At 37.2% G+C, this 26,089-nt stretch overlaps 1 protein-coding gene across 1 annotated transcript; it reads left to right on the top strand.

Annotated features, from left to right (window-relative positions):
- The first annotated feature begins 7,883 nt into the window (after positions 1-7,883).
- LOC103480277 (solute carrier family 12 member 3-like) lies at positions 7,884-25,133 on the top strand. Its single transcript, XM_081599855.1, has 27 exons — positions 7,884-8,807; positions 9,715-9,871; positions 10,728-10,862; positions 11,037-11,112; positions 11,587-11,682; positions 13,147-13,286; positions 13,548-13,658; positions 13,734-13,845; positions 13,936-14,066; positions 14,137-14,221; positions 14,464-14,621; positions 14,747-14,854; positions 14,949-15,072; positions 15,175-15,276; positions 16,876-17,031; positions 18,305-18,404; positions 19,255-19,366; positions 19,538-19,672; positions 19,990-20,096; positions 20,250-20,332; positions 20,432-20,500; positions 21,537-21,641; positions 22,168-22,279; positions 22,455-22,541; positions 22,799-22,934; positions 23,017-23,084; positions 23,195-25,133. The coding sequence occupies exons 1-27, from the start codon at positions 8,638-8,640 to the stop codon at positions 23,331-23,333; spliced, it is 3,114 nt and encodes a 1,037-aa protein (XP_081455981.1). The 5' UTR covers positions 7,884-8,637; the 3' UTR covers positions 23,334-25,133.
- The last annotated feature ends 956 nt before the right edge of the window (positions 25,134-26,089 follow it).

The following is a 26,089-nucleotide window of genomic DNA, read 5'->3' as shown; positions in this document are numbered from 1 at the left end:
CTGAGTCACTTAAATCTAACCTATAATTATTTGAGGGATTTTTTTGTTACTGATCTATTTATCAGAATAACTATTATTATTTCTTAGTATTGTGGTTTTTTGAATAAATCATTTTTGATAAAAATCAACAAATTTCATATTGAGTGTTTGGATATTTATTTTTGGATCAGCTGGCAAGCCTCGCCAAATCACTGATGCAGTCTCAAACTGCCAGAGATCAGCTGATTGAGAAGGAAGCAGCACGCCAAGAAATAAGATGGAAGAATTTACAACATCAGTTTCGGAAACTCCAGGCTCCTGTGGAAGAATTGAAAGGCGAACGACATCATGACGGTAACAACTTGGAGGAGGAGCCTCACATTTATGATGATGAACGAGACAGACAGGACAAACAACCATGCACAACACACCTAGGGACAATTTAGAGAAACCAATTAACCTGACAGTCATGTTTTTGGACTGTGGGAGGAAGCCGGAGTACCCGGAGAGAACCCACGCATTCACAGGGAGAACATGCAAACTCCATGCAGAAAGACCGGGTCCGGGAATCAAACCCAGAACCTTCTTGCTGCAAGGCAACAGCTCTACCAACTGCGCCACTGTGCAGCCCGGAACCATTAGCCACAAACAAGAAATACCTGGAAGGAACCTTCTCAGGAGTGGCAGACAATCACTCCAAGAGTGCAATGAAGACTCACAAAATAATTTAATAAGAGGTCACAAAATAATTCAGAAAGAGTCTGAATCCAAATTCAGGGCATCCTATACAGAACATGTATAATTTTCCTCCTACTTCCAAATCATTGGCTACTTTGTGCTGTTTATCACACAAATCTCAATCGTAAATTGACAAAATGTGAAACAGATCAAAGGGTTTGGATACATTTCCAATAGACTGCTTGTTAATGCCAGGTCTGAAGAGGGTCTGACATTACATGTTGCAGATTGTAAATGCCAAAGCCCTCATTGACATGAACAGGTATAATGTGTAACTTGGACAACACGTTCAATGCAGCAAAATTGCCCACAATCTAAAAGTTGCTGAAAACATATATAGAGCTGAAGAAGATAGCTGCTAAACACATCACAATATAAGCATTTCATCGATTTATCAGTCCTTTAAACCATTCAGACGAACACAACAGAGACACAATCAGATGACTTATTACCCCGCGATAATAACTCAGAAATAGTCCATGGAAAAACCTTACATAACCTTGTATTAAAGCAGAAAGAATGGGGGCCACCGTAAGAAAGGCTTATAGTATTCAATTATGCCGCATGAACTGACCAGTAGATTATTGCGAGGGAACGCAAAAGAAAAACAATTCCCCATGTCCCCTGGAGGGCTCCGTACGGATCAACCAACAGGGGAGCGTCAGAGTTTTGGCCGGGCTTAAGTTTTATGTTGTTGTTTTTGATTTTTTGAAAAGAGCTGGCTGGACGCTAAAGGCTTATTGGACCGGGTAGTTCACACGCCTGCTGTTACTAGCCACCGACAAAGTCACATTTGTTGTGTTTTTAGGAAAAGACAGGAAAAAAAAACAACTATATATCTAAAGAAAAATAATAATACGAAGGAAAAAAAGCTACTGAACTGAGGGTCTGACGGACGAAGGACTCTGCGTGCTGGCCCTTCTTAACGGAACGTTAGCTCGTTGAGGGACAACGTTTAAGGTAGGTCCCACCTCATGTGTTCCGCCAGGTGCCTGTTTTGTGTATTGCTTTTTCTCTTTTTACGAGAGTAAAGCCTATTGTTGCGGGTAAGCAAATAATTTACATTTGTGAATAAAATAAACTTTGCTAAAAATATAATAATTATATAGGCTAAAAAAGATTTGTATTAGTTGTAAAAGCCAAAGACAATATGCTCTCAATGTAAACCGATAGACATCTCTGCCTCAGGCCCCATTTTTAAAAAATATAGGTATAAAACAATCCATTTTAGCGTTGTGCTGCTTTCAGTTGTTTACCGGAAGTGAAAATAAGCTTACAAGTTCATTTCCTGTCGCGAGATGGAATTTATTTTTACTCAGCAACAGGAAAATTGCGACGAAAATTTGCAACAACTACATATTAAATAAGATGAAATCTAAATTAATAATCTGATATTTTCCTGATATCCTCCAGGGGGAGCTATTGCACCACCTAGCGCCCTCTTGGGTCACAGCTGAGGTTTAGTTCTTACCATCTGGTGATCCGGGCTGTTTCTGTTGTCGATAGTGTCGTACAGAGAGCAGGGCTTGTCAGAGGGACTCTGCAGGTTTGCATTCACATGTATTAAGGAGAAAAAAACTCAGTTAGGAAACAATACATCACTGTAAACATTTGCTCATTTTAAGGCTTGTGTGTTACAACTTCAGATGAAAAATCTTAGATATCGGCATGTGAGTTTGTTTGAATCACTGCCTGCGTAAAGAAAACTAAATTACAGAAATGACTCAGTGGCTGGTATAAAGTCACAATAATGCGGTAAGAGAGAGAGAAAAAATGGCACATTAAAGAGTTTCTTACCAGACCTTCTTCTTTTGCAGAAACATACTAGGACTGGGACAAAGCAGGGAGTGACAAAAAAAGAAAAGATGATCTATCTCCAAGTTGCAAAAGTTTCAATGCATATGTAGTAGGAAATCTGCCGACACAGCAACACAGAAACATGCAGAACATGACTCTTAATATTGAACAACAAGATGCCCAAAGGTTATAGCTGCCATCTCAGACAAGGAGGATGAATTCAGATCGTCACGTATCTTAGTGAGAATATTCATTTTCATTGGGATGTTCCAATTCCCAACTTATTATGCAACTTCAGCTTCAAAAGTAGACAGGAGTTAATATTTCAGCAAAACCTTCTTAATGATAATATCTTGTATTATATTGAAAAATCAATTACGAAAAACAAAACATTACGAGGAAAGAATAAAAAAAGCATTAAAGAAGCAACACCTCCTTTTCCAAGGAGGTGTGCAAATATCCCGTTCTAAGGAACCGAATCGTAATTCTTTGTCAAAGTCACAACTACAGAAAACCGGGAGGTCGATCACCATCCATGGCAGTAAACATGAGGGCCAGACCAGGTCACGTACCGTGGCGGGAGACCCTGAGAAGCAGCGCGGCCGTGTACGCGAGAAGGCAGCTCAGGCAGCGAAAGCGACCACCAGCCATCTCTGTGGGGAGCGGAGCAGAGTCTGTTTCCTCTTCTGCTCGCTGCAGTCAGCAAAGTTAGAAAAAAAATGGAGGGAGGGAGGGAGGGGTGGAGGAAGCTTCTGTAAATGTAGAGCATGAAGCAGTTTTAGTATATAGGGAAATTATTTTATTTGGAAAATACCAAAATAAAATTTCAGTATTGACCGTATTAATAACACTTATCTAGATTTGCAAAACAACTTTTCAACAAGAACATCAAGTTGTTGGATCATTTTAAATCCATGTGAACGGATATAACCAGATGTAAGTTTTGTCTTTATCATTGTATGTTTTATATTATTAGAAAGGGATTTCTGGAAATTACGTTTATTTTTTGATGGGTTTTTTTCTTTAGTGTTCATCTGCAAAATAGATGGATAAAGTGGATTCTGTTTCTTTTTACTGTAATGGGCGAGTTTCTCTAAAGTATCATTGAGATTTTAACTAAAAAAGTACTAGAGATTTTATGAGTTTAATGTGCCCTCACGAAATTATTGGGTGAAAACAAGACTTTGGTGATGGTGTACTATGCAGTAAACTGTCTTGTGGATAACTTAAAACAAGTTTGTTTTTGTTTGATTGTTTTGTTTAAAACTGTTTTATTTCTGATTTGTTTTTAGCTCAGAACAAAGAGATTTCTGACATAAACATCTGAAAACTTTCCATTAGGGATTAAATATGATGTCAATATTTCACTATTCAAATGCTGCAAGGGCGTAGGAACAAGTTTATCATTGGAGGGGGGACATATCGGAAGCCTGACAGATCCGTAAATAGCTTGAGCAGAAATGTCAAACAATGGTGTCATCAACGCGTTACTGCAATCTGACATCTTGTAATGCATAATCTAACGCGTTAGCATTACTACTTACAATCCAATAATCAGATTAAAGTTACGTAGTCAGTGGTGCTCAGGAATGAATCACAATCCTGATCTGATGAGCTCTTATCCTCATCAGCAGTGTTGAAAAACAGGAGTTAAAGTGTTTTCAGCAAGCTGTAGTCACACCACCTATTCATGCTGAATTTATTGAATTTATTTCGATTTATTAACCCTGTTAATAAATCGAAATAAGGAAACTAAAACATCTATTTGTAGAAACGTTGTTTATGTGGTGAAACATGTCAAAGTTCTACTGAGACCCGCTAAGAAATCAAAATTTTGATCCGTTTATGAGGAACCCAGGGGAAGAGCTAAAGTATGCAGAATACCAGACCTTGAGGGCTGGAGTGGAAGAAGAGCAGAGCAGAGCACACTGCCTTTACTAAACAAGACAAGACAACAAGCTAGAGCTAACCACTGTTCACCAACAGGAAGCTGACCTCTAATGTGGGATGTGTGAATCCACTTGCTTTGTTTGGACCCTTATGACCCTTGTTGTCATAAAGGTTTGGTTCAGGGTAATGAGCCAAGCTTTCATGAACAAACACATCAACAACAGACAAGTCGAGAGCCCAGGGAGTGCAGCGTGAGTCAGAGAGCGTGGGAGAAACTGTAAAAGGATGATTAAAAGAAACTCACTGTAAAGTAAGATGTTTTGGAATTAACTGGAAAGTTTCCTGCTGGCCCTCGCCCCCCAACTCAACTCTACACTCATGATTTGTACGCATGAAGATGTCTGCAGCGGACAGATGCGCGGCTGTACGACGCCCCATCTTTGACCCAGAGGCAGAAGAAGTGGAGACTCCTGCACAACCATCAAAGATGCAACAAGTGTTTTTTTTATAAGTCAACAACAAAACACTTCCAATCATGAAATGAACTCTTCCAGAGTCTGCACTGGAGACATAGAAATAGACTGAGCCTGAAGAGATAATTACAGGCCCCTGTTTGAACCTTTTAGCCTGAACACACTAAGAAAAGAGGAGACAAAGGTACGTTTATAACCATACATCTAAAACTAAAGACTTGCTAAATTTGTTTTAGCTTAACGTAGCAAACCAGCCATTCAATTACACTCTTACAAATTTCTGTAAATCTACGGCAGAATTCTAGCAGTAACATATTGTTATTGTAAAGTCCAGTAGAATACTGTTATTTTATGTTTTTTCTTTGTTATAATCAAGAATGATGATGCCAGCAAACTACTGTAAAATAATGGTGTGATACAGTATTTTTTCTTGGGTGGACATTTTTCCTTCAATATTTGTAACTTTCACAATCAGCATTCATCCTCCAATTATAAAGCATCAATGGAGTAAAATCATTATGGATAATTAAAATTTTGTTTTTGTATGACAGAAAGTGAATTTAGACCAGAGATTGTGCTGTTATGTCATTTGTCATTGATTTTACTTTGGATAATCGCGTCTTGGGTCACAGTCAAGTAGTAGAAATTGCAAAGTGGAAAGTTAATAATTTGTTTGTAATATTTAGCTATAATACAAGTATTTTGTGCCTGAGGTCTATCTAATACAAAAACAACACAGGACCACATTTTTTTCTCTTTCATCTTTCCATATCTGTGAATTCAAGCTAGCATTTGTACATAACCGCACCTTTGATTAACAAATCTGTTCTAAAGAATGTTATCTTAACCTCTATTATGTGATATAACTTAGTGATCATTACTAGTAAATTACTTCATTTATGATTACTCTCACATCTGCCTGCTCTTTTTGGACTTCTCCTCAGCCTTCATCACCATCATCCCACAGACCTTGGTTAAATTACTTATTGCTTATTTACTTGTTTACTTTTTAAAATATTTTTGTGTAGTTAATTTCTTCATCTGGGATCTGAATTGGAATTTTGTACCACAAACAAGCAAGGTGGTATGACAATAACAAACCCTTGAATCCTTGATTATGCATTTGAAAACTGCACCAATTGTAGCACTTTTATAACTTCTACTCTACTGTCAAACTAAGACTGCTCAACATTTCTCTTTTTACAGGAGCTCACTGAAGAAATGCATGAACTAGTGAAACTAAATGTGAGACACCACATTTATCACAGTCAGATCACATATGAATATGCTGTTTATGTGTATCATAGTTCACAGATACCCCACCCAATTTGTTTTGTTTATTATAATAAATTCATTTTTCATTGCAGTTTTTCCATTGTTTCAGAACTTAGTTTGTCTGTCTGTCTCCTGCCTTAATCACCTGAATGTCTGCAGGGGCCCGTAGCAGACTTCAGTGGGTGGCTTCCGAAAATGAAGTCATGCAGGCCTTGCAGTTAAGACCAGGACATGCGATGAGGCATATGGCAAATGTCTGCATAACTTAATGAGATAAGGCAATACAGTAAAGGGTGAGCCTCGATTCCTTCTCAAAGATATAAAGTCTCCTATGGAAACATTCTCATCACCATGTCAGTATTTCAAATCGCTTCAGTAAAATCTGAGTTTCAAAACTTATAAAAATGAAAACATATTCTGTTCTTTCGTTTTGCACCAAACCAAATATAAAAGGTTGATAATTCAATTTCAGATCACCCAAGATGTACCTGACTTTTTCTTCTTCTTCCTGCAGCGTGGGTGCAATGAGGGCCTTCAGCTGGAGCACAAAGGCTTTGTGTGCAAGTCGGGTATTCAACGCCTGACAGCAAGTCTAATTATAGCAGGGCTATGGAGAAGACTACAGGAAAAGTAATAAAAAAAAATCTCCACTGAAAAGTTATTATAATGTTGTTACTATAAAGTTATTATAATGTTGTTGTTTTTTTTAGTTAGTTGGGAATTTTTTTTACCAAAACCTCTTTGTTAAAGGACAATGTAGAACATTAACCACAATGCAAACTCAAGCAGCTATGTGTTTTTTGCCTCAGTGTATCTGCATTACGCAATTCTTAGTTTCCTATAACACCTACTACGTATGCACATTATTGAAATCTTAAATATGAACTAGTTTTTGAATAGAAATTGATCAGTGGGGTTTTTAGCATCATTATGATGGCATTTGGCTGACGTTCCTGAAAACAATACTTGCTTGGACTAAAATGGAACAGGGAAGCATAGGGGACCCTGATACTATTTTTACTATGGACAGTGACAACGCAGAGGAGGATCTTCCTGTTTTGTATTGATGTAGAAAACACTGCAAGGCCATGTAGTGGCAACAGCTCTGGAAAAAAAAAAGCATTATGGTTCAACTCCTTATATGGATTCATTTAAAAATGTTTTAACAAGTTAAAATTTCAAACTAGTTTTCAAAATTAAAAATGAAGAACATTTCCATCTGAAATGGAAATTTTTTTTATCTAAATTTGTGAATTTGCGGTGCAGCTCTGTTTTTTGTGGCATTCGTACACAGCTCAGGTAAATGTAAAATTGCAGCTAAAACAAATTTTGGGGGAAAAAAAGTCAATTGATTTCACTTTGGGTAGCAACATAAACATAAGTATTAATCTTTCAAAGACGCCATGTGCATGTTCTCCCTTTTTATTCCAATAACTTTGCTGCTATCAAACCAGTGGCTCACGCTTCCATTGTTTTGTGTCTAAAACTCGCATTTCCAAATACTGTCTTCCAGAAACTAGATGTGGAAAATTGGAAACCATTTGTGGCTCAAGAAGAGCCATTGTAGAATTGCATTTGCATATGTGTGACTGTGCGCGCGCATATCTTTCCGTGTGCATGTGTCTGGGTGTGTGGCTGTTTTCTGAACACCCACACACCCTCATAGAGTGTGAGTGTGACAATGTATGAAGTGTGTGTGTGTGTCTGAGGGGGAGGAAAGTACATGAAGTAAATGGGAGGGATGTACTCCTCACCAAGGTATAAATTACAAGAGTTTTGCGGTGCGTTGATAAAAGGTGTATGTTTGATCTGGGCACAGATCAAGCCGCTCTTTCATCAGCTACAGAATCACTTGTGAGTATAAGATTTTTTCTCTTTCTTTCTTTCAACATTTTATTTGACATTAGACCAAATAACTTTTTTTCAAAGTCAAAAATTGGAACGTGGATTAAAATTTGCTCTTTGCTTCTCATTTGGGAGAGACTTCAGATTTCATAATGTCTTAAATTTGTGTTTGCCAGAATTTGTCATATTGTTATTACCAAGTATGATGCGAGTAAAATGTTACGTTGCTGGGGGAGTTCACACCAAAATAATATATCATAAACCATATACAAATTTCACTTATTTTGTGCACTTAGTCAATGTACAGTAAGTTAGAAAAGGAAAACTACACTATGTGCAATACGGACTCTTCATAGATGATGTCAAAAAGATTTAAAACTAAGGAAAATATAAATATCTGCTCCATATTGTTTATTTTGTGGCATTACAAAATTCTATTTACATTCTAAAAAAATTAGCAATATTTGCAGTGTTTCTTTAAGGTTTTTTACTCTCATGTCTCTCATTAATAATGATTTTGGTCAGAAAGTCTAGCATGCTGATAAAAAATATATAAAAAGTGAATTTGTTAATTTAGTGTATTCTAGTCAAATAACTTAGTATCTCTCTATCACTCCACAGGAAGCACAAAGACGCGCTGATGGGGCAGTTTGCGTCCAAACGTAACTTAACTGCCAGGGGGGCGCACTCTTCCACCAATGAGGAGGGACCTCCCAGGTACTCCTCACACCACTTTGATGGCAGCTCCGTGAATGGAGGCAATGGGCTCCGAATCCCTCCCACCATCGTCGTCTCCGATGAGGAGTCCAGGTTGGTGCCGTCATTAAGAGTTCACTTTCACATTTTGGACAGCCTTTTTTTTTGTCAATAGGAAGAGCACTTTTGCTTTTGAATTGGGTTAGGAATGGATGATTATTTGCCCGTCCTCCCACCCTGCTGTGCTTTACTCCAACGAAGCCATCAGGAAATAATGAAGAAAATAAATAGAGCTCCTTTCAACAAATTGAAGAAATGCTAATCAGCTGTGTAAACCAAAAAACTTTACCTTAAAATAATATTGACACACTTAAAAAAAAAGAAAAAATACAGTACTATTTTTCTCATCATCTGATATAAAATCCAACTTGACTTTTATTGTTTGAATTCTGATGGGAATATCAATGTTTTTGCTAAATACCAGAGTAATTTGTGGCAATGATATTAGAGATGTTATAATTATTCTCTTCAAAGTCAGAGGCCAATACAGACCATCAATCCCAGAATAAAAGCAAAATACCTTCTGAAGTAGATATTAGCCTGAGCCTAACCTCTAAACCAGCCCAATATTAGGGCCGGTTTGGGCTGAATGATATGTTTGATGGTGAGTTTGGGTCAGAGCCGGGCTTTGAAAGTGTGTTTTTAATAACCGTACAGAGAAAGCTAAATGAGAATGCCCAATATAAGGTTGTGTTAATCTACCGTTTATAGTTTAGAGGAGCAGGTAGTTTGCAATGTTGAAAAGAAGAAAGTTGTGGATGTTTAACAGACTGTAACAAGCCCAGAACATTACACCACTAATGCATATTTGGCCTTGCCCTGCAATGCTCCCATCAGTCACACATCCTAGAAGATTTGCTCTTTACTCACCCTGTGCTTACAACAAGCAGCATAATGGAGCTGGAAGGTATCAAACAAAAGCTACAGTTTGACAGACATGGTTCTGCATCTTGTCATGCAGCACATCAGAGCGTCGCGGCTCCAGGGCAGAGCTGCGCAGGTCCTCCGTCTACAGTACCATGGACCTGGTGCCCCAACTGGAACATTACGCCAATTCTTTGCCACGGCAGATGATAAGGAGCAGGCCGTCTCTTGAAACCCTGCGCAAGACATTTGAGGTACGTTTGTCCTTCAGTTTGTGCCATTTGTCTAATTTTTCAATTTTATTAATGCTTTTTTCTTTAGAACATTATTGGCAGCATATGGGACAACATAAGGACCAATGAAATTTAGCCCCTTTAAATGAAATGTAATAAATATGTATTAAAAATGTATTAATATTGAGACTCCAGCAGTATTATGTAAAATGTAGTTTTTTATGTTTACATCTTGTTATAATCAAAATCATTCTTGGAGTGTTGCCTTGAGGATTTCATGCAAGTTTAAGAAATCCTTCAATTTCCCATGGCAACCATTCAGCTGTCCAAAATGTCTGAGTGGACCTAACTCCGCCTTCAAGGCACAGCTCCTCCTTGGACCTGAAGTTTCCAAGTTTCCAAGCTTCCACCTCACAAAGCAGCCCTCTACGTGACTCCCACATCCTACTCCTTCAGACTAGCCAGAGGCAATTGGCAAACACTTGATGGAACATCTGCTAAGCTTATTATAGGAGCTACTACTCAGTGCAACGGTGGAAAAAATGCTGTTAAAGATTTAATAGAGGAGATTAAATGGAAATTAAATGTAACACCTATTAAATGCATTTAATAGAGGAGCCATGTTCTGATGACTTCCTGAAGTCAGATTGTTGGGAAGAGAAGAACTTTCTTAAAGAGACAGAGGCCACATTTTAAGGTGGTAAATGTTTTTTAAGTCACACGTAGCATTTTTATAACAACTGAAGGTAACATTTTGTACTGTAAAATAATTTGATGTACCTGGAAAACACCTAATATCACCCCTATAAACAAATTATTTAACAGTTTAAGCCTGTCAGATGGTTCAGTTTCACTGGTTCTTTCTGTTGCATTAAAGGTTGTGGAGATCGGAATGGACGGAACGTCCACCTCTGACTCAGGCAGCCTGCCGGCACCAGATATGGAAAACGAAGAGTCTGAAGGTCCCCAGGAAAAAGCTCCAGTCAGATTTGGCTGGATAGTTGGCGTCATGGTGAGATTTTGTTTCTTTCTTTCTGAATTTAATGTGGGTAACGGAAATGTTAAACATGCAACATTCATAGAAAAAAAAAAATCACATTTCTGAATTGGCAGCTAAATTATCAGCACACTCACCTGGTCACTATGCAAATATCACCCGGTTGTTTTTATTGCTCTTTGGAAACAGGTCCGCTGCATGCTGAATATTTGGGGCGTTATCTTGTTCCTGCGTCTGTCATGGATCACGTCTCAGGCCGGCATTGGTGAGTCATCGCTTCCGGGTTTCTGGAACTCAGTTTATTTGATGGTCTAGCACTCACCACGCTGAATTTCTTCCTTCTTATCTTGAGAATATATTGATTTTTTTTGTTTGTTTTGTTTTTATTTTACCATTTATATTACTGGAACTCTCCATATTATCAAAGGTAAATAAATTTGGAAGTTTCTACAAAATCTTTGATCTATTTAAAAATGTAAGAGTTAAAACAAATGTAGGGCAGAAATCCCAAACACAATGTGGTATAATGTTTTTTTTTAACTATGAATGTGTTGTTGTAATGATTTGGATACTTGATTTGACGTATACATCTTGGAAAGAAAAGGAAGAAAAGAGAAAAATAACAAAACGGCAACGGATTTGCTAAGTTATTATTTTCTGAACATGTTCAAGAAGAAAATAAAATATAAAAATTAGCTGTAATTATGACTAATAAATATACATATTCCTCTGATGACAGTTCTGACTTGTGTAATTATCTTGATGTCCGTGGTGGTGACCTCTGTGACTGCACTGTCCATCTCTGCTATTGCCACCAATGGGAGGGTGGTATCAGGTGAGTCCATGTGCAAAGTAATGAAATGTAAAAAAAAATTGGATCATTGTAAATTGAAAATGATGCACACTATGGGAAATATGTAGCTTAGAGCAGTGTTTCCCAGCCCTGGTCTTCAAGGCACACTGCCCTGTATGTTTTAGGCATTTCCCTGCTTCAACACACATGATTTCAATTGATGGCTGATTAACAAGCTTTTTCTGAACTGCAATCATTTAAATGTGGTGTGTTAAAGCAGGGAAACATCTGAAACATGCAGAGCAGTGTGCCTTGAGGACCAGGGTTGGGAAACACTGGCTTAGAGAGCCATCAGTACAAACAAATTATACATCACTTTAATGTCTGACTTTAGGACTCTTCAATGTGTCACAACAATTTCAAATTCTTGTACTCAGCAGAAAGATCTGAACGGAATAATGGCATGATGCATTAAATTTGTCTATATAAATAGAGAAAATAAAGACACTATTTCAAAATTAAATTTGCACATCAAAATAAGCAAAGAAAGACAAAAATTCTTATTCTGATCCTTATTCAGTTTTATTCCAACAACCTGTTATTTTAAACAAAATATAATATCAAAGACAAACGGATTAATTTTCTTTTGTAGGTTTATATAAATTACATTTTCACTGACCTCAAATTTGCACAAATTAGAATTAAATAACGTAAATGGCAATTTGGAGAAAAAAAAAACATGTTTAGATCTAATAGTCATGAATAAATTTTTACGCTGTGTTCAGGTGGTTTTTCAGCTGCATCAAAAGTAACGTATTTCAACGGAAATGCTTATTTCACATCACACGAGCAACATAATCACCAACTGGATGTTACTCCTAGCGAAAAAGGTGAAAAAGACAACAAGTTGGTTGGCATATTCTTAATGACTTATCGGGTGACCAAACTTATTCACGTGATTTTAACTGTATTCCTTATTTAATGGAAACATCACGATTGCAATTTTTTATTTTTTCAACATTAGTGAAATACCAAAAAAGATTTGCTTACATTTGTGGGATTAAACACAGCCAGAACTATGATAGAACGGTTTGAGTAAAACATGATGTGTTAATACGACATGGTCAAGTGTTGATAAAAAGTAGAATCCATGTCTAGACACTTTGATAAAGCATGGGATTGTTTTACTTTACATTTCCCCAAAAGGCTTGCAGCTTCAGATTTTTGTCACCAGAAAAAAATAATCAAATTTATGATTTTCTTTCCGCTTTACAATTGTACACTATTTTGTGAGTTCCAATCACAAAAAATCACAATAAAACATAATAAAGTCTGACATGACTGTGTAAAAAAACAACAAAAAAAACTAAGTTGATGGGATAGGAATCATTTTGAGAGGCACCACATGTCTCATAGCTGTAAACTGTGTTTTATTATTTGAGTATTCTTTTGTTTATTTTTATGAAAAGCTGTCATTTTGTGTGTGTGTGTTGAAACATTTTGCAGGCGGAGCATATTTCATGATCTCCCGTACGTTGGGTCCTGAAATCGGAGGACCAATTGGAGTGGTGTTCTCCTTTGCAAACGCCCTGGCGTGTGCACTCAACACTGTTGGTTTCGCAGAGGTGGTTCGTGATTTGATGCAGGTACGCCGATCTCTTTCATCTTGTGTCAATACTTGTTTTATTCAGACAGAAAAAAAAATCATACTTATAAATTCAGTGAGCATGTTTTAAGGTGATTTTAGTCTATGGCAAAAGAATGTGAAGGTTTTCATGCATATATTTTGGGAAATATATGCATGATACAGGTAAGTATCTCCATAAATGTTTTAATCGTATTACACCTTTCATATAAAACCCCAATGTGTTGTATAGATTTTTTGAGAATTATATCACTCATTTTAGGAATTTGGTGCCGTCATGGTGGATTCAGTCAATGACGTTCGCATTGTGGGCGTAGTCACAGTCACGATTCTTCTTATGATTTCACTGGCTGGAATGGAGTGGGAGTCCAAGGTGAGCCTATCCATGGGAAATTTTGTGTGACAAAGCAACACTGTTTTTAAACAATTTGCTTTGTGTTGCTTTCAGACCCAGATTTTATTCTTCTTAGTGCTTTTGGTGTCCTTCGCAAACTATTTTGTTGGCACCGTAATCCCTCCAAATGTTGACAAGCAGGCTGTCGGCATCTTCGGATACCGAGGTAAAGAACTCTTTCCTTTTTCACGAAACACTTAATTCGACGGCGTAATTAGAAATGCAACTCCTGACTCGATGTCAACGCTCTCTACAGGTGATGTTTTTGTCGAGAACCTCACACCAGACTGGCGGGGCTCTGAAGGAAGTTTCTTCCAGATGTTCGCCATTTTCTTTCCTGCTGCCATTGGCATTCTGTCTGGTGCCAACATCTCTGGAGATCTAAAGGTTTGAATCTCAATGAGTTTGAAACATGGAGCAACAAGGAGCAAGGTGATGATCAGCTTTCTGTTCGCAGGACCCTGCAACAGCTATCCCAAAGGGTACATTGATGGCAATTTTTTGGACAACATTGAGCTACCTGGGGGTAGCAGTAACTGTCGGTGGGTTACTTTTATCACATTCCTACCTTTGTCTTGTCTAATTATTGATTGACTCAGTAAATCTTTGAGCTTGCTGAAGGTAGTGTTTGCCAATGGTAACTGTCTATCATTAAAACTGTTGAAGAAAATGTTCTGGTTTAGCGTCCATGTAGTAAAGAAACAGTAGTTTAAAAAAAAAAAAAAAGCAATGCGAAATACCAAAAAGCTCAGCTCAGACTCGGGAGTATTTATTTTTTTTCCAGGGTCATGTGTGGTGCGGGACGCCTCTGGGAATACAAGTCACATCCTGATGGGAAACAACACGGACGGTTGCGTGGGATTGGCGTGTAACTTGGGTTGGAACTTCACAGACTGTAGCCAGTCGCAGACCTGTCGATTTGGACTCGCCAACAGCGTCAAGGTATTAATCAAACTCATCGTCGTGGATAGATAGTCTTGACTGTTTAACTTAAATGTCGTTTACAGTCTTTAAGCATAGCTGTACAAAATGATCTCCTGTTGATTTTACTCAAATATTCCAACCAGGTTCTTGGACAAGTCTCCGGTTTCTACTACCTCATCACTGCGGGTGTCTTTGCTGCCAGTTTATCTTCTGCTCTAGGTTTTCTTGTCTCTGCACCAAAAGTCTTTCAGGTGAGACAGCATCTTGCTATAAAAGTACTGAGTTTTATAACACTAAATTGTGTGTAATCATTGGAAAAAAAATAATTCCTGTCTTTGTTTTCAGTGTCTGTGCAAGGACCAAATATACCCTTATATCATTTTCTTTGCGAAAGGTTATGGGAAAAACAACGAGCCATTTCGAGCTTATGTACTCTGCTACCTTATTGCTATAGCCTTCATCCTTATCGGTGTGTGACATGTTATATCTCTGCAAATTATTATTAGTATTTTACACAGGTTGACGTTGTAAGTTTACATTTTGTCTCTTTGTCCCCCATGTGCCAATACAGCTGAGCTTAACACCATCGCTGCCCTCATCTCTAATTTCTTCCTTTGCTCCTACTGTCTGATTAATTTCAGTTGTTTTCATGCATCCATCACCAATTCCCCTGGTAAGTCGCTTACCTTTATTTTAATTAATGTATTTGCAGTTAATATAATCTAAAATTTGTTATTAAATAATTGCTGTTCCCAGTGTCTGAAATTAGTCCTACCTTGACATAGTGTAAATAGCAGATACCCATAATGGAGTTTATTTTAAGAGCAAATTATATGCAATAAATGTTATTTTGGGCAAAATAAATACTCATAAAAATAAGACTTTATGCATAAAATACAAATATGTCAGATTACAACTGTGTTTCTTTCAGCAAGGAGGATTGTTTAAGTTAGTGTCTAGATAAGAAAGTCTATTTTTCTTGGTTGTTAGAGGTGTTTTTGACTGATAGTTTGAGAAATTAGAAATGCAGATTTTGGATCTGGTTATCACTTTCTGGAAAGGAGAAAATTATTTAAAATTGGGAACAGATATAAAACAAATCATCTTCCAAGAGGTTAACAGGCCTTCTACTTTGTTCTAGTAAAGCTAACCTAAGTGAGCACATTAACATTTTCTTATGACTAAGGGAAATACTTATTTACTCTTTTTTTGTTTCCCATGAGCACACACACAAAAAGATTTCACACTGGGCGCTGGGCCACTCTTGTACAAAAAGTCTGGAACATTCTACTTGTTCTGACAGAGATTTGTAAATTTGAATAGTTATGAGCTATTTTAAATAGTCTCTGATAAAAAAAGATCCAAAATTTAAAACATGTTTAGACATGCAAAACAGAAAAAAAAACACTCTGTAAGTCTAAACACTTTGATTCCCCAGAGATTTTCCTATCTTTGCTAAGTCATTAATGACTTTTGCTACAAGTAACCAGAGGTGGATGGAGTACCCAATAAAATGTACTCAAGTAAGAGCAACACTACTTCAACGTCGTTTAAGCCAAGTAAATGTAAACGTTTTACATTTACTTTCTAAGGAATGACTCAAGTAATAGTAAAAAAGTTTTTGGCAAAAAGTCTATTCAAGAACTGAATGACTAAAAAAAAATATATAAAAAAATACATAATCAGATGGACCAAAATATAAAGTTATGTGGAAATGTTGGTATTTTAAAGACAAAAATGACAATAATTTGTATAAGTAACAAAAAATAAATAAAGTCAGGCAAAAGACATTTGTTCCAAATCAGTTTCTTCCAATAGAAAACTTATGAAACTTTAACAAATCCTGCAGGTGGGTGTCTGTGTCTGGTGAAAACATGTTATGGTTTAAAACATGGTTAAAATGTGTTTGTTTTCATTCAGTGGATAGAAAATCCACATGTTGTACTCAAGTAAGAGTGGAAAGACTTCATAATAAAATAAGTTAAGTAAAAGTCAGCATAGTAAAAATATTCCTAAAAGTACATTTTTCAAAAAAAGTCTCTCAAGTAAATGTAGCTAGTTATTACCCAACTCTGCAGGTAACTACCTAAAGTTCTGCCTCATTATTCTCTGTATGAGTCAGCTGGTTTAGCATCTCAGTTCACAGCAGATTGGACAAACATGACCAACAACCCCTCTTGGAGAGGAATATCAAAAAGTACATCTCGTCATTTTAGACAAACTTTTAGCCCCACATTTAAGGTAGACAACACTTATTTGTCGACTCTTTCAGGCTGGAGGCCGTCCTTCCACTACTACAGCAAATGGATGGCTCTGTTTGGAGCGGTCATATCTGTGGTGCTGATGTTCCTGTTCACCTGGTGGGCTGCTCTGATCACCTTCTGCATCATCTTCTTCCTCTTCGGATACGTCAACTACAACAAACCAAGTGGGTGCAGCTCGTTGAACCTGAGCTCAGTTCAGCTGAGTGAGGTTGAACTGGAAACAAGCAGAAAACGTTCTGCTGCAGAGGAAAATGTTCTCCTAAAGAGGAGCGAACTAGAATCAATGCAGAGCTTCAGTTATTACAACTAAAGACCAGCGATCAGGCCCGAAACATGGGAGTAGTGATGGACTCTGACCTGAACCTTCAGAGCCACATTAAGACAGTCGAAGTCGGCCTTCTATAACCTGAAGAACATCTCCAGGATTAGAGGACGTATGTCTCAGCGAGATCTAGAGAAACTCATCCATGCGTTTATCTTTAGCCGCATTGATTACTGCAACAGCGTCTTCACAGGTCTGACTAATAAATCAATCAAACAGCTGCAGCTGATCCATATGCTGCTGCTGACGTTCTCACTAAAACCAAGAAGATAGAGCACATAACACCAGTTTTAAAGTCCCTACACTGGCTCCCTGCAGCTCAAAGAATAGACTTTAAAATACTGATGTTAGTTTATAAATCACTGAACGGTTTAGCACCACAATACATTAAAGATCTGTTATTACTGTACCAACCGTCTAGACCCCTCAGATCTTCTGGTTCTGGTTCTGCTCTGCATCCCCAGAACCAGAACCAAACGAGGAGAAGCAGCATTCAGTTTCTACGCACCACAGATTTGGAACAAACTTCCAGAAAACTGTAAAACAGCTGAAACACTGGGTGCTTTTAAATCTCAAATTAAAACCCACCTGTTTAGAGTTGCTTATGGCTAAATTAGGGTTAGAGTGTGGGTATTGATGTCTTTGATGTTTTTATCTTTACTTTTCATCTAGTTATTAACTTCTTTTTATTTCTCTTTCACACTGTTTATGCAAAGCCCCCCGGAAAACGTCCCAGTTAAACGAATCTATATCTAGGGGTGTGAGAATCCTTGTTAAATGACATCTTAACTAAAACTCTGAGGTGTGAGACGTTTAACTGAAGTCCTACAAGGGGTGCGGGTTTTAATGTTTTTATCTTTAACTATTTTTTTAACTCTCTTTGTCTTTCTAACTGTTTATTCACTGTCACATGCTGTTTTTATTTTAATTATGTAAAGCACTTTGAAATGCCTTGCTGCTGAAATGTGCTATACAAATAAAATGTGATTGATTGATTGATTGATTGATTGATTGATTGATTGATTGATTGATTGATTGATTGATTGATTGATTGATTGATTGATTGATTGATTGACTGATTTGCTCTTGCTAAGCCACCGCTTCTCTTTCCACAGAGATAAACTGGGGTTCGTCGGTCCAGGCAGGCACATACAACATGGCCCTCTCTTACTCCGTCTCTCTGACCGGAGTGGAGGATCATGTGAAGAATTTCAGGTGAGTCGTCCTAAAGAATATTGTAGATTTTCAATTAACACAATAATGGTCTTTCCTTTGCTTACTCATTTTTTAAAATGTTCTTACTCATCCAATTTTTGTTTATTTTAATGGTATGTGGTTCTTTAAATGTCCTGTGAGTAAATATATTTGCCCATTTATCCATAACAACTGGAACTTTTAATATCTAGCAAGTTATTTTCTCAATTTACCATCTATTAAAAGAGCGCCACTCAGATTAATTTCACTCCTTGCTACGGGGGGGATGAGGTTACCGCAACAACCCAATATTGGCTGGAAAGCGCAACGTCTCCCCATTCAAAAACCGTTGGAATTTTTCAGACAACGCCAAGTGTGGCGGAATTACCGATCTGCAAGTTTGGTAGAAAACCATTTTAAATGTTTGAAATTCAGTCAACATTGAAAATTTTTTCAGGCTGTTTTGCTTTTTTTCCTGATGTGGAAAACGTGCGTCTATTCTCAGCAATAACAACGAGAAATTTTGTTGTTGTTGTTTTCTTTTTTTGGGGGGGAGGGGGGTGGAAAGGGATCTTAATGTACAGAGTTTAATAAATATATACAACATGTCTGCTTTTTAGTAGAAATCCAATTTAATATGATAATATAATATAAAAGCTAAAGGAGTGGCTATAAAAAAGACAAACACACTCTATGAGAAGATGGTCAAATGGCCTAATAAAGTCCACACTTTATTAAATCCCCTCAGAGCTCTTTGGACTTGAAATGTAAAGAAATTAGGTTGATTTGAAACTTTTGTACACGCAAACATTCTTTCCAAAGCATTTACCAATTCCCATTTGTTTTTTTGCTTTCTCCTGCCTTTTACCAGGCCCCAGTGTCTCGTCCTGACTGGTCCTCCAAACCAGCGGCCCGCACTGGTGGACTTTGTCGGCTCCTTCACGAAGCACATCAGCCTCATGATCTGTGGCGATATTATACTGGTACTGGAGCTTTTGACCATATATACAAAAAATCCCCTTAAAAATTAGCATAAAGCTACATTTTATAAACTCTGCAACTGTTTAGCTGTATTTCTGGTTTCCTTCAATCCCATTTTCCTTCACTGAATCTTCCTATCAATGAAATGTATGTTATTTTTTTGCCCTTTCTAGGAGCAGGACAGGAAGACGCGTCCTCAGGACGACACAGACTGCCTGGTTAAGTGGATGAACAAGAGGAAGGTGCGGTCGTTCTACACTCCTCTCTCCGCCGAAGACTTAAGGGCTGGAACTAAGCAGCTGCTTCAGGTAAGAAAAAGACTTAATTTAATTCATTTCCAAAGATTTTTGCTGAACGAATCCAAGAATACCAATGAAAAGCACCACAGTAACTATCAATTCAAACTTAATAGGACTCTAGAAAGGTGGAAAACCTACAAATTTCAGTTTATTTTGGTAAATGCTCCCCATAGAGTGTGTGTTGCAATGAGTGAGGCAGATATCCAGAAATAAACTATTTAAAAAGGTTGAAAACGATAAACACTGTAATAAGTGTTCCATCAAATGAAGTGCTTTGACAATATTTCATCAAAATCTCATCGTATTAACTGGTCAATCTTTTCAAGGCGTCCGGTCTGGGTAAACTGAAACCCAACACTCTGGTTCTGGGCTTCAAGTCGAACTGGATGGACAGCGCTCCGGAAAGCATTGAGGACTACATCAGCACCATTTAGTAAGAATGAGATCTTTTTTTTTTCAACTGGCTCAAAATGTCATTTCTGAACTAACAGCAGCTCCGATACGAATGTTAAATCACATAATATGTTATGTGATTTAAAAGAGAATTTTTGATTTTCTGTTTGTTTTTTCCTTCTGTTTTTTCCAGTGATACGTTTGACTCCAACTACGGTTTGTGCATCTTGAGGATGATGGATGGACTGGATATCTCTGATGATTTAGAATTTGAAGGTTTTTTTTTTTACTCAACAATATTTTATTTTTTAACTTTACCACATAAAGTGATGATTAAAGTAACATGGATCTGACCATGTCATTTGAACCCCACAGTCAACCAGGGCTTTGAGGCCGATGAAAACGTGGACAATCTGGACCAGCAGGCCAACGAGGAGGAAACGGGTGAGGTGGCACGTCAGAGAAAATATAAAACTCTGTTTGTCTGAACTTTTCTACTTCAATAAACAAAGTGGAAAAATGAAATGAAATTCAAAGTAATGCAAGAAACAACTGTGAAGATACTGAGAATGCTAAATGTGTCCAGTCATTGTTTTTGGAGAACATTCTCTGCTTCTCTTCTGTTTACAGTAAAGAAATTATAGTTGTTGTTGCCATCGCATGTTTTTCTGTTCCACTTTCACTTAAACTAAAAGTTACTCTACTTGCAAGTTACTGACTGATGTCATCATTTTGTGTAAACACATACTGCAGCTAGGTACCGTAAATATTGACTCTCATACACTGTTTCAAGATTTCTTGTGTGTTAAAACTCGACATGTCTTCATGATTCTTAACTTCTCTTAAAGTTGCGACTGGCGTTGCGTGTTCGCATTATTGGCAAAGGTCAAAGTTTATCAGCCGTTTGCAGTAAACAAATAACACAACAACCATTAAATTTCTCCACATAAACATGTGTTACAAGTATTTTTATCTGACTTTGACACTAAGTTAAGTGAATTTAGGTTCTGTGTTGGTAGTTTTTGTTTTGTGATGTTTCTTGGGATTAACGACGTATAAGCATAAACTTCGGTATCGGTTCATAGTCCTTTTTTTAAAGTATCGGTATCGCCCTGCCAAATAAAATGGACTGATTTTAGCAACTGATATTTATTTCCGTTTTGTCGCTGCTTGTTTCTGGAGGGGAAGTGGAAGAGGCCGGTCATGTGGTGTTTGTACAGTCATGTGATACCGGTGCCGTGTGGGGTTTTGCCACTTTCAGCAGCTGCGTTTCCATTGCAAATGTGTGCAAAACATTGTTGATATTCTGCTAATGTTTAAAAACAAACGCCGTTTAGCAATTCAGGTGTTTCCATAAATTAAGAAACGCAATTCAAATCATACGTGAATAAATTTGCTCACATGATAAGTCATTAAAAAAACACGTGTTGGTACATTTGGTATTGTTTTATTTCCTCTAAAGCTCCTCCTCGTCTTGCAGCTGATGACATGTCTGACGAAGGCAGCAGTGATCAGATCAAGACCGTGTTTCAAAACGACCAGGGAAAGAAAACCATTGATGTCTACTGGATCGCAGACGATGGAGGTGAGTAATAAAGACGAACGTCGGATTAGAAAGGGATTTAGCTTTAGATATTTATAGATAAAAGAAAAACATGAAATGGTTGCAAACCTTTCCAGGAGTGAACAGGCTAAGAAGAAAGTAATAATGAGGGCTTTCCAACGGCAAAAACATCTCCTGATCAAAAAGAACTAGAAAAGTTGATCAAAAAATGCATATTGAAGATCTTTGGGAAAATATTCTGTACACTGATGGGACAGAAATTAAACTTTTTTTGAATAAAAATATATTGACTGTCTGAACACTTCTACCTGAAAGACAATTTGTAACACATGCATTAAAAAACATAAGGGTTTACTTGTAAAAATTGTAGCTTTTATGACCACATTTGGCTTTTATGACCAAATGTGTTAGTAATAAATGTGTTAGTAATAATCTGTTACCATGGTAATCCCTTTATTTTAAAAACGGGTTGAACGTGTTCCCTTCACTTCTATTCAGATCAGTGGTGCAAATTGCCACCATTTATAATCACTTTGTCTGTTTTAAGGTCTGACTCTACTGGTGCCCTACCTGATCACCAGGAGGAAACGCTGGCGCCGATGCAAGGTCCGGGTTTTCACCGTGGGCGACGAACAAAACATGGAGGAGGGTCGCCACCAGTAGGTTTTCCAAGAATGACTTAGTCTTAGAAGAGAAAAGAAATGTTTTGCTATTCATCTCTTTGTCGAAATCAAAGAGATGAATAGCAAGCACTTCTATACACAGTTTCTTTGATTAGAGTGGATTAGAGAGCTGTGTAATGCGGGGAACATGATATTATCTTATATATTTCAGGATGATGGCTCTGCTGAACAGGTTTCGTTTGGACGTTAGTGATGTTATAGTGATGACAGACATTGAGAAACAACCTCATCCAAAGAGGTAAGAAAAATATTAAAAAAAATTTTTTATGTTTATGAAGCACAAGAAGTGGAATATATTTTTAGTAAATAATCTATAGCATTGGTGCTTTAACTGTTGGTTTAAAATGTTGAGAAAATCCATTTGTCTCAGATACCAACATAACGGTGTTCCAATAAGACTCACTTGCTTTCACAGGTTTCCATCTGTATGTGTTTCACTTTCAGGCAGTGTGTTTGTTCTTCACAGGAAAATTGACCTTTGCTTCCTCGTTTCAGCTTGAGCAGGTTTGTGGACAGCGTCGCCCCCTTCAGGCTACACGATGGACAGCAGGAAGGCATCTCAGTGCAGGAGCTGAGACAAAACGCTCCCTGGAAGATATCTGACAAACAATTTGAGGCCTTTAAGCTGAAGGTGGGCGTTTTTAGCAAACATTTGAGGCAAAAATATGTTGTAGTAGAATAAAAAATATCTAACATTTGTTTACCTTTTACAGTCTGAGCGAAAGGTGAGGCTGAATGAAATCATTCGGAAGAATTCTCAACAGACTGCTCTTGTTCTAGTGTGAGTACAGATTGCAAACACCTGAAAATGTTCGGAGGAAGAAAACATTTATAGCTAACTGATGGAATCGTATATTTACCGACACATTTATTTCTGTATTTTCCTCGCAGGAGCCTTCCAGTTCCTCAAAGCGATTGTCCCAGCGCTTTGTATATGGCCTGGCTGGACACTCTGACGTGTGGCCTTCACTGCCCCGCCGTGTTGATACGAGGAAACCAACAGAACGTCCTCACATTCTACTGCCAGTAAAACTAGCGATGAACCAATCCACATTCTTTCACTTCCGATAACGATACCGATATCTGAGGTTTAGCATCGCCCAATAAATTGACTACATTAGTGAAAAAGTGAAAAGTAAACTGCAACAAACCTTCTTTAACCCTTGTGAGTGCGAGGACTGAGGCAAACGTAGAGGACTATGGCAAATAATACAAGTTTTACGTGTGTGGGGTCGGTTGGACCCCATTTCCACATATAAGGGTTAAAATGGTTCAGAAACTGCACCTTGTAATTTTAAATGCAATATAAAATTAATATAATAAAGAACCACGGCGCTCAGAGCACAAAGCATAGAATTTCCTGAACTATGAACCGGACACATTGTCGCCGATACCTTATCTAGAATTTGTTTTTTTTTTTTATATCGGAACTGATACCGATATGTAACATCGGATCAGAGCATCTCTAAGTGAAACTTCATGTTTATTGATGGGATTGCAATAGGAATGAAGAACTGTTCTGTAAATAATTATACATGAATAATAGTGAGATGAAATGTCGAAATATGTGTATGTCTATAATATTATTACAAAAAAGAGACATGGCTAACACTATAGAAAAGGTGTTGTAGCTCCTGCTGGAGTAAAATGAGTTAACAATGCATAGATATGCAGTAACTTCATATAGTGAATTTATTTTTCTTCTTGTGGATCTTAATTTTGGATTTCTGTTCAACCAATAGTTGAGTTTCTTGGTTCTTAAAGAGGAAGAGATGAGAACCAGACTCAAAAATACACAGGAGTGTTTTATAGGATCCCGTTTGCCTCACATTCTAGACTTAAAATGTAAAAAAAAAACACATCCTGAAGAAGCTTGAAAAGAAGTATCAAAAAGTCAAAAAAATAAATATATGTATAGAAATGGTTAGGTCATGAATAAAATTAATCAATACCTACTTCATACAAGATTTTCCTGACAATCTTTGGTCCTGATTTTAAGGAAGTTCTGATAATCTTGGTGCTCTTGAGACAAACTTGAAAGATATTCCTGCCGTCTCGTCTTGAGCCAATACTGCAGCAAGTGTTCTTTGAGCAATAGGAAGGTTATTATCACTATAAAAACTGAAATATATTCAGGGAATTTGGCTTCCATTCTCTTTAAATGCCACATAATGTGACTCCAGAAGTCATACGGTTTGGTTGGCAAAAACATTTTATTTTTTTTGCCATTTTTTTGTTCAAATATTTTTTTATTTGAATTGTTATCAATTGAGCACATACTGTAACTGTAGCAATGTATAAATGTTCATATTATAAGTACGGTCAGGGGTTGTGTCTTTAATTCGTATATGAAATACACTTTGTTGATGTGAAAGCTCTGCTAAAGGAACAAAAATGATTATTCAAACAATAGAAAATGTCAGTTAATTCAACAGTTAATGGCTTTATGTGTTTTTCTGTTTCTAAATTTATAACAATGCACTAGTACTTGTACATGTATATTTTGGCAGTGTACATTTTTTTTAAAAAATATTAAATACAGAGACTTTTTGTTGTGTACACTTTATATTACTGATGGTGAATTAAAAAAAGTTTAGTATCTTTATTTGTCTCGTTTGGGAAAAATTCTTTCCGGACTGGGGAAAACCGCTACAACAACCACATTATACGCAATACGACATGAAAAATGATCAAGTAAATTGTATTTTCCAAAAATAAAAATTAAAAATCATTAAACTTTGGTCACAAAAATATTTATCAATGATCTTCCCACGATTATTTCAATATATTCATTAATCCCAAACATCAGTATAGATTCCAGTAAAAGGAATTCATCAATAGGCCTCCTGCGATCCAGCTCATCTACTCAACGGTCGTATGCAAATATCCATGTAAACATGGGTTGATGTTTTTTCAGGCAAGGTATAAGATTAAGAGCAAGTATTCAGTTGGCAGAGTCCATTCAACAGAAAATAGTAAAACCTTTGATAACACAGGAAAACGTGTGACTGTTTACGGGAAAACAAACTGCTCTAGTGATGAGTCGCCTTTATAGAGTGAGAAAACAAAAAACGGGTTTAACCAAAACAAATGAGAAAATAAGTAGTGAAATGAACTCTGTGTCATGAATGGTGAGTTTATGGATGGACCACAATGCAGACAGGAGCTGGGGGCATGGAGCGTGTTGAATGTTTTGATGAAAATAAACTTACAAAAGAACCCCCACAGGAGCACAGGGAGCCAGAGCATAACAAAAACAGAAATCCAGGGAAAATAGACAGCAGGGTAACACGAGGACGAGACCGGATAAAACTGGTAACGGGGTTTAACAGGAGGAACCAGTAAGGAGTGTCAGCAGGAGAAGGGTTTCAATACTGTGAGGGTGAAAGCTGCACTGTAAAAAAAAAAAAAGTGTCTCTAATTTATATGAGCAGCTGTGGCAACCAAAAATTTTACAACATAAATATGGTAAAATTCTGGCAATCACAGCTGCCGGTATTTTATGGTAAGATGTTTTTTTGCAGTGTGGAACAAAAGACCTGGGCTGATTGGCTAACGGTGACATATTTCAGGTATTTGTGTTCCGTTATTTTGACTGCGCCAGTCTTCTTTTTACAAGAAAACCTTTCTGTTTCAAACTGCGTCAAGATTTGACTCTGTAAAAAAATACTGACGTTCACCAGAGAAATGCATGCAATTTCCCAGTTAGAATGAAGATAGCATGTTTTTTCTAAATCATACTGTGACTAGAAACTTATCTTCAGTTAAATTTCTAACTGAATAAAT

This window comes from Poecilia reticulata, chromosome 18 (genome assembly GCF_904066995.2).
Source record: "Poecilia reticulata chromosome 18, P_reticulata-male-v2, whole genome shotgun sequence".
In the NCBI taxonomy this organism is placed as follows: domain Eukaryota; kingdom Metazoa; phylum Chordata; class Actinopteri; order Cyprinodontiformes; family Poeciliidae; genus Poecilia; species Poecilia reticulata.
The sequence above is the reverse complement of the archived record's forward strand: the minus strand, read 5'-3'. Positions and strand labels throughout refer to the sequence as shown.

Coding starts and splice junctions, on each gene's coding strand:
- LOC103480277 (XM_081599855.1), top strand. CDS start 8,638: ATGGGGCAGTTTGCGTCCAAACGTAACTTAACTGCCAGGGGGGCGCAC. Junction 13,659..13,733: donor GAATGGAGTGGGAGTCCAAG/GTGAGCCTATCC, acceptor TGTTGCTTTCAG/ACCCAGATTTTATTCTTCTT. Junction 20,333..20,431: donor TGATGATTTAGAATTTGAAG/GTTTTTTTTTTT, acceptor TGAACCCCACAG/TCAACCAGGGCTTTGAGGCC.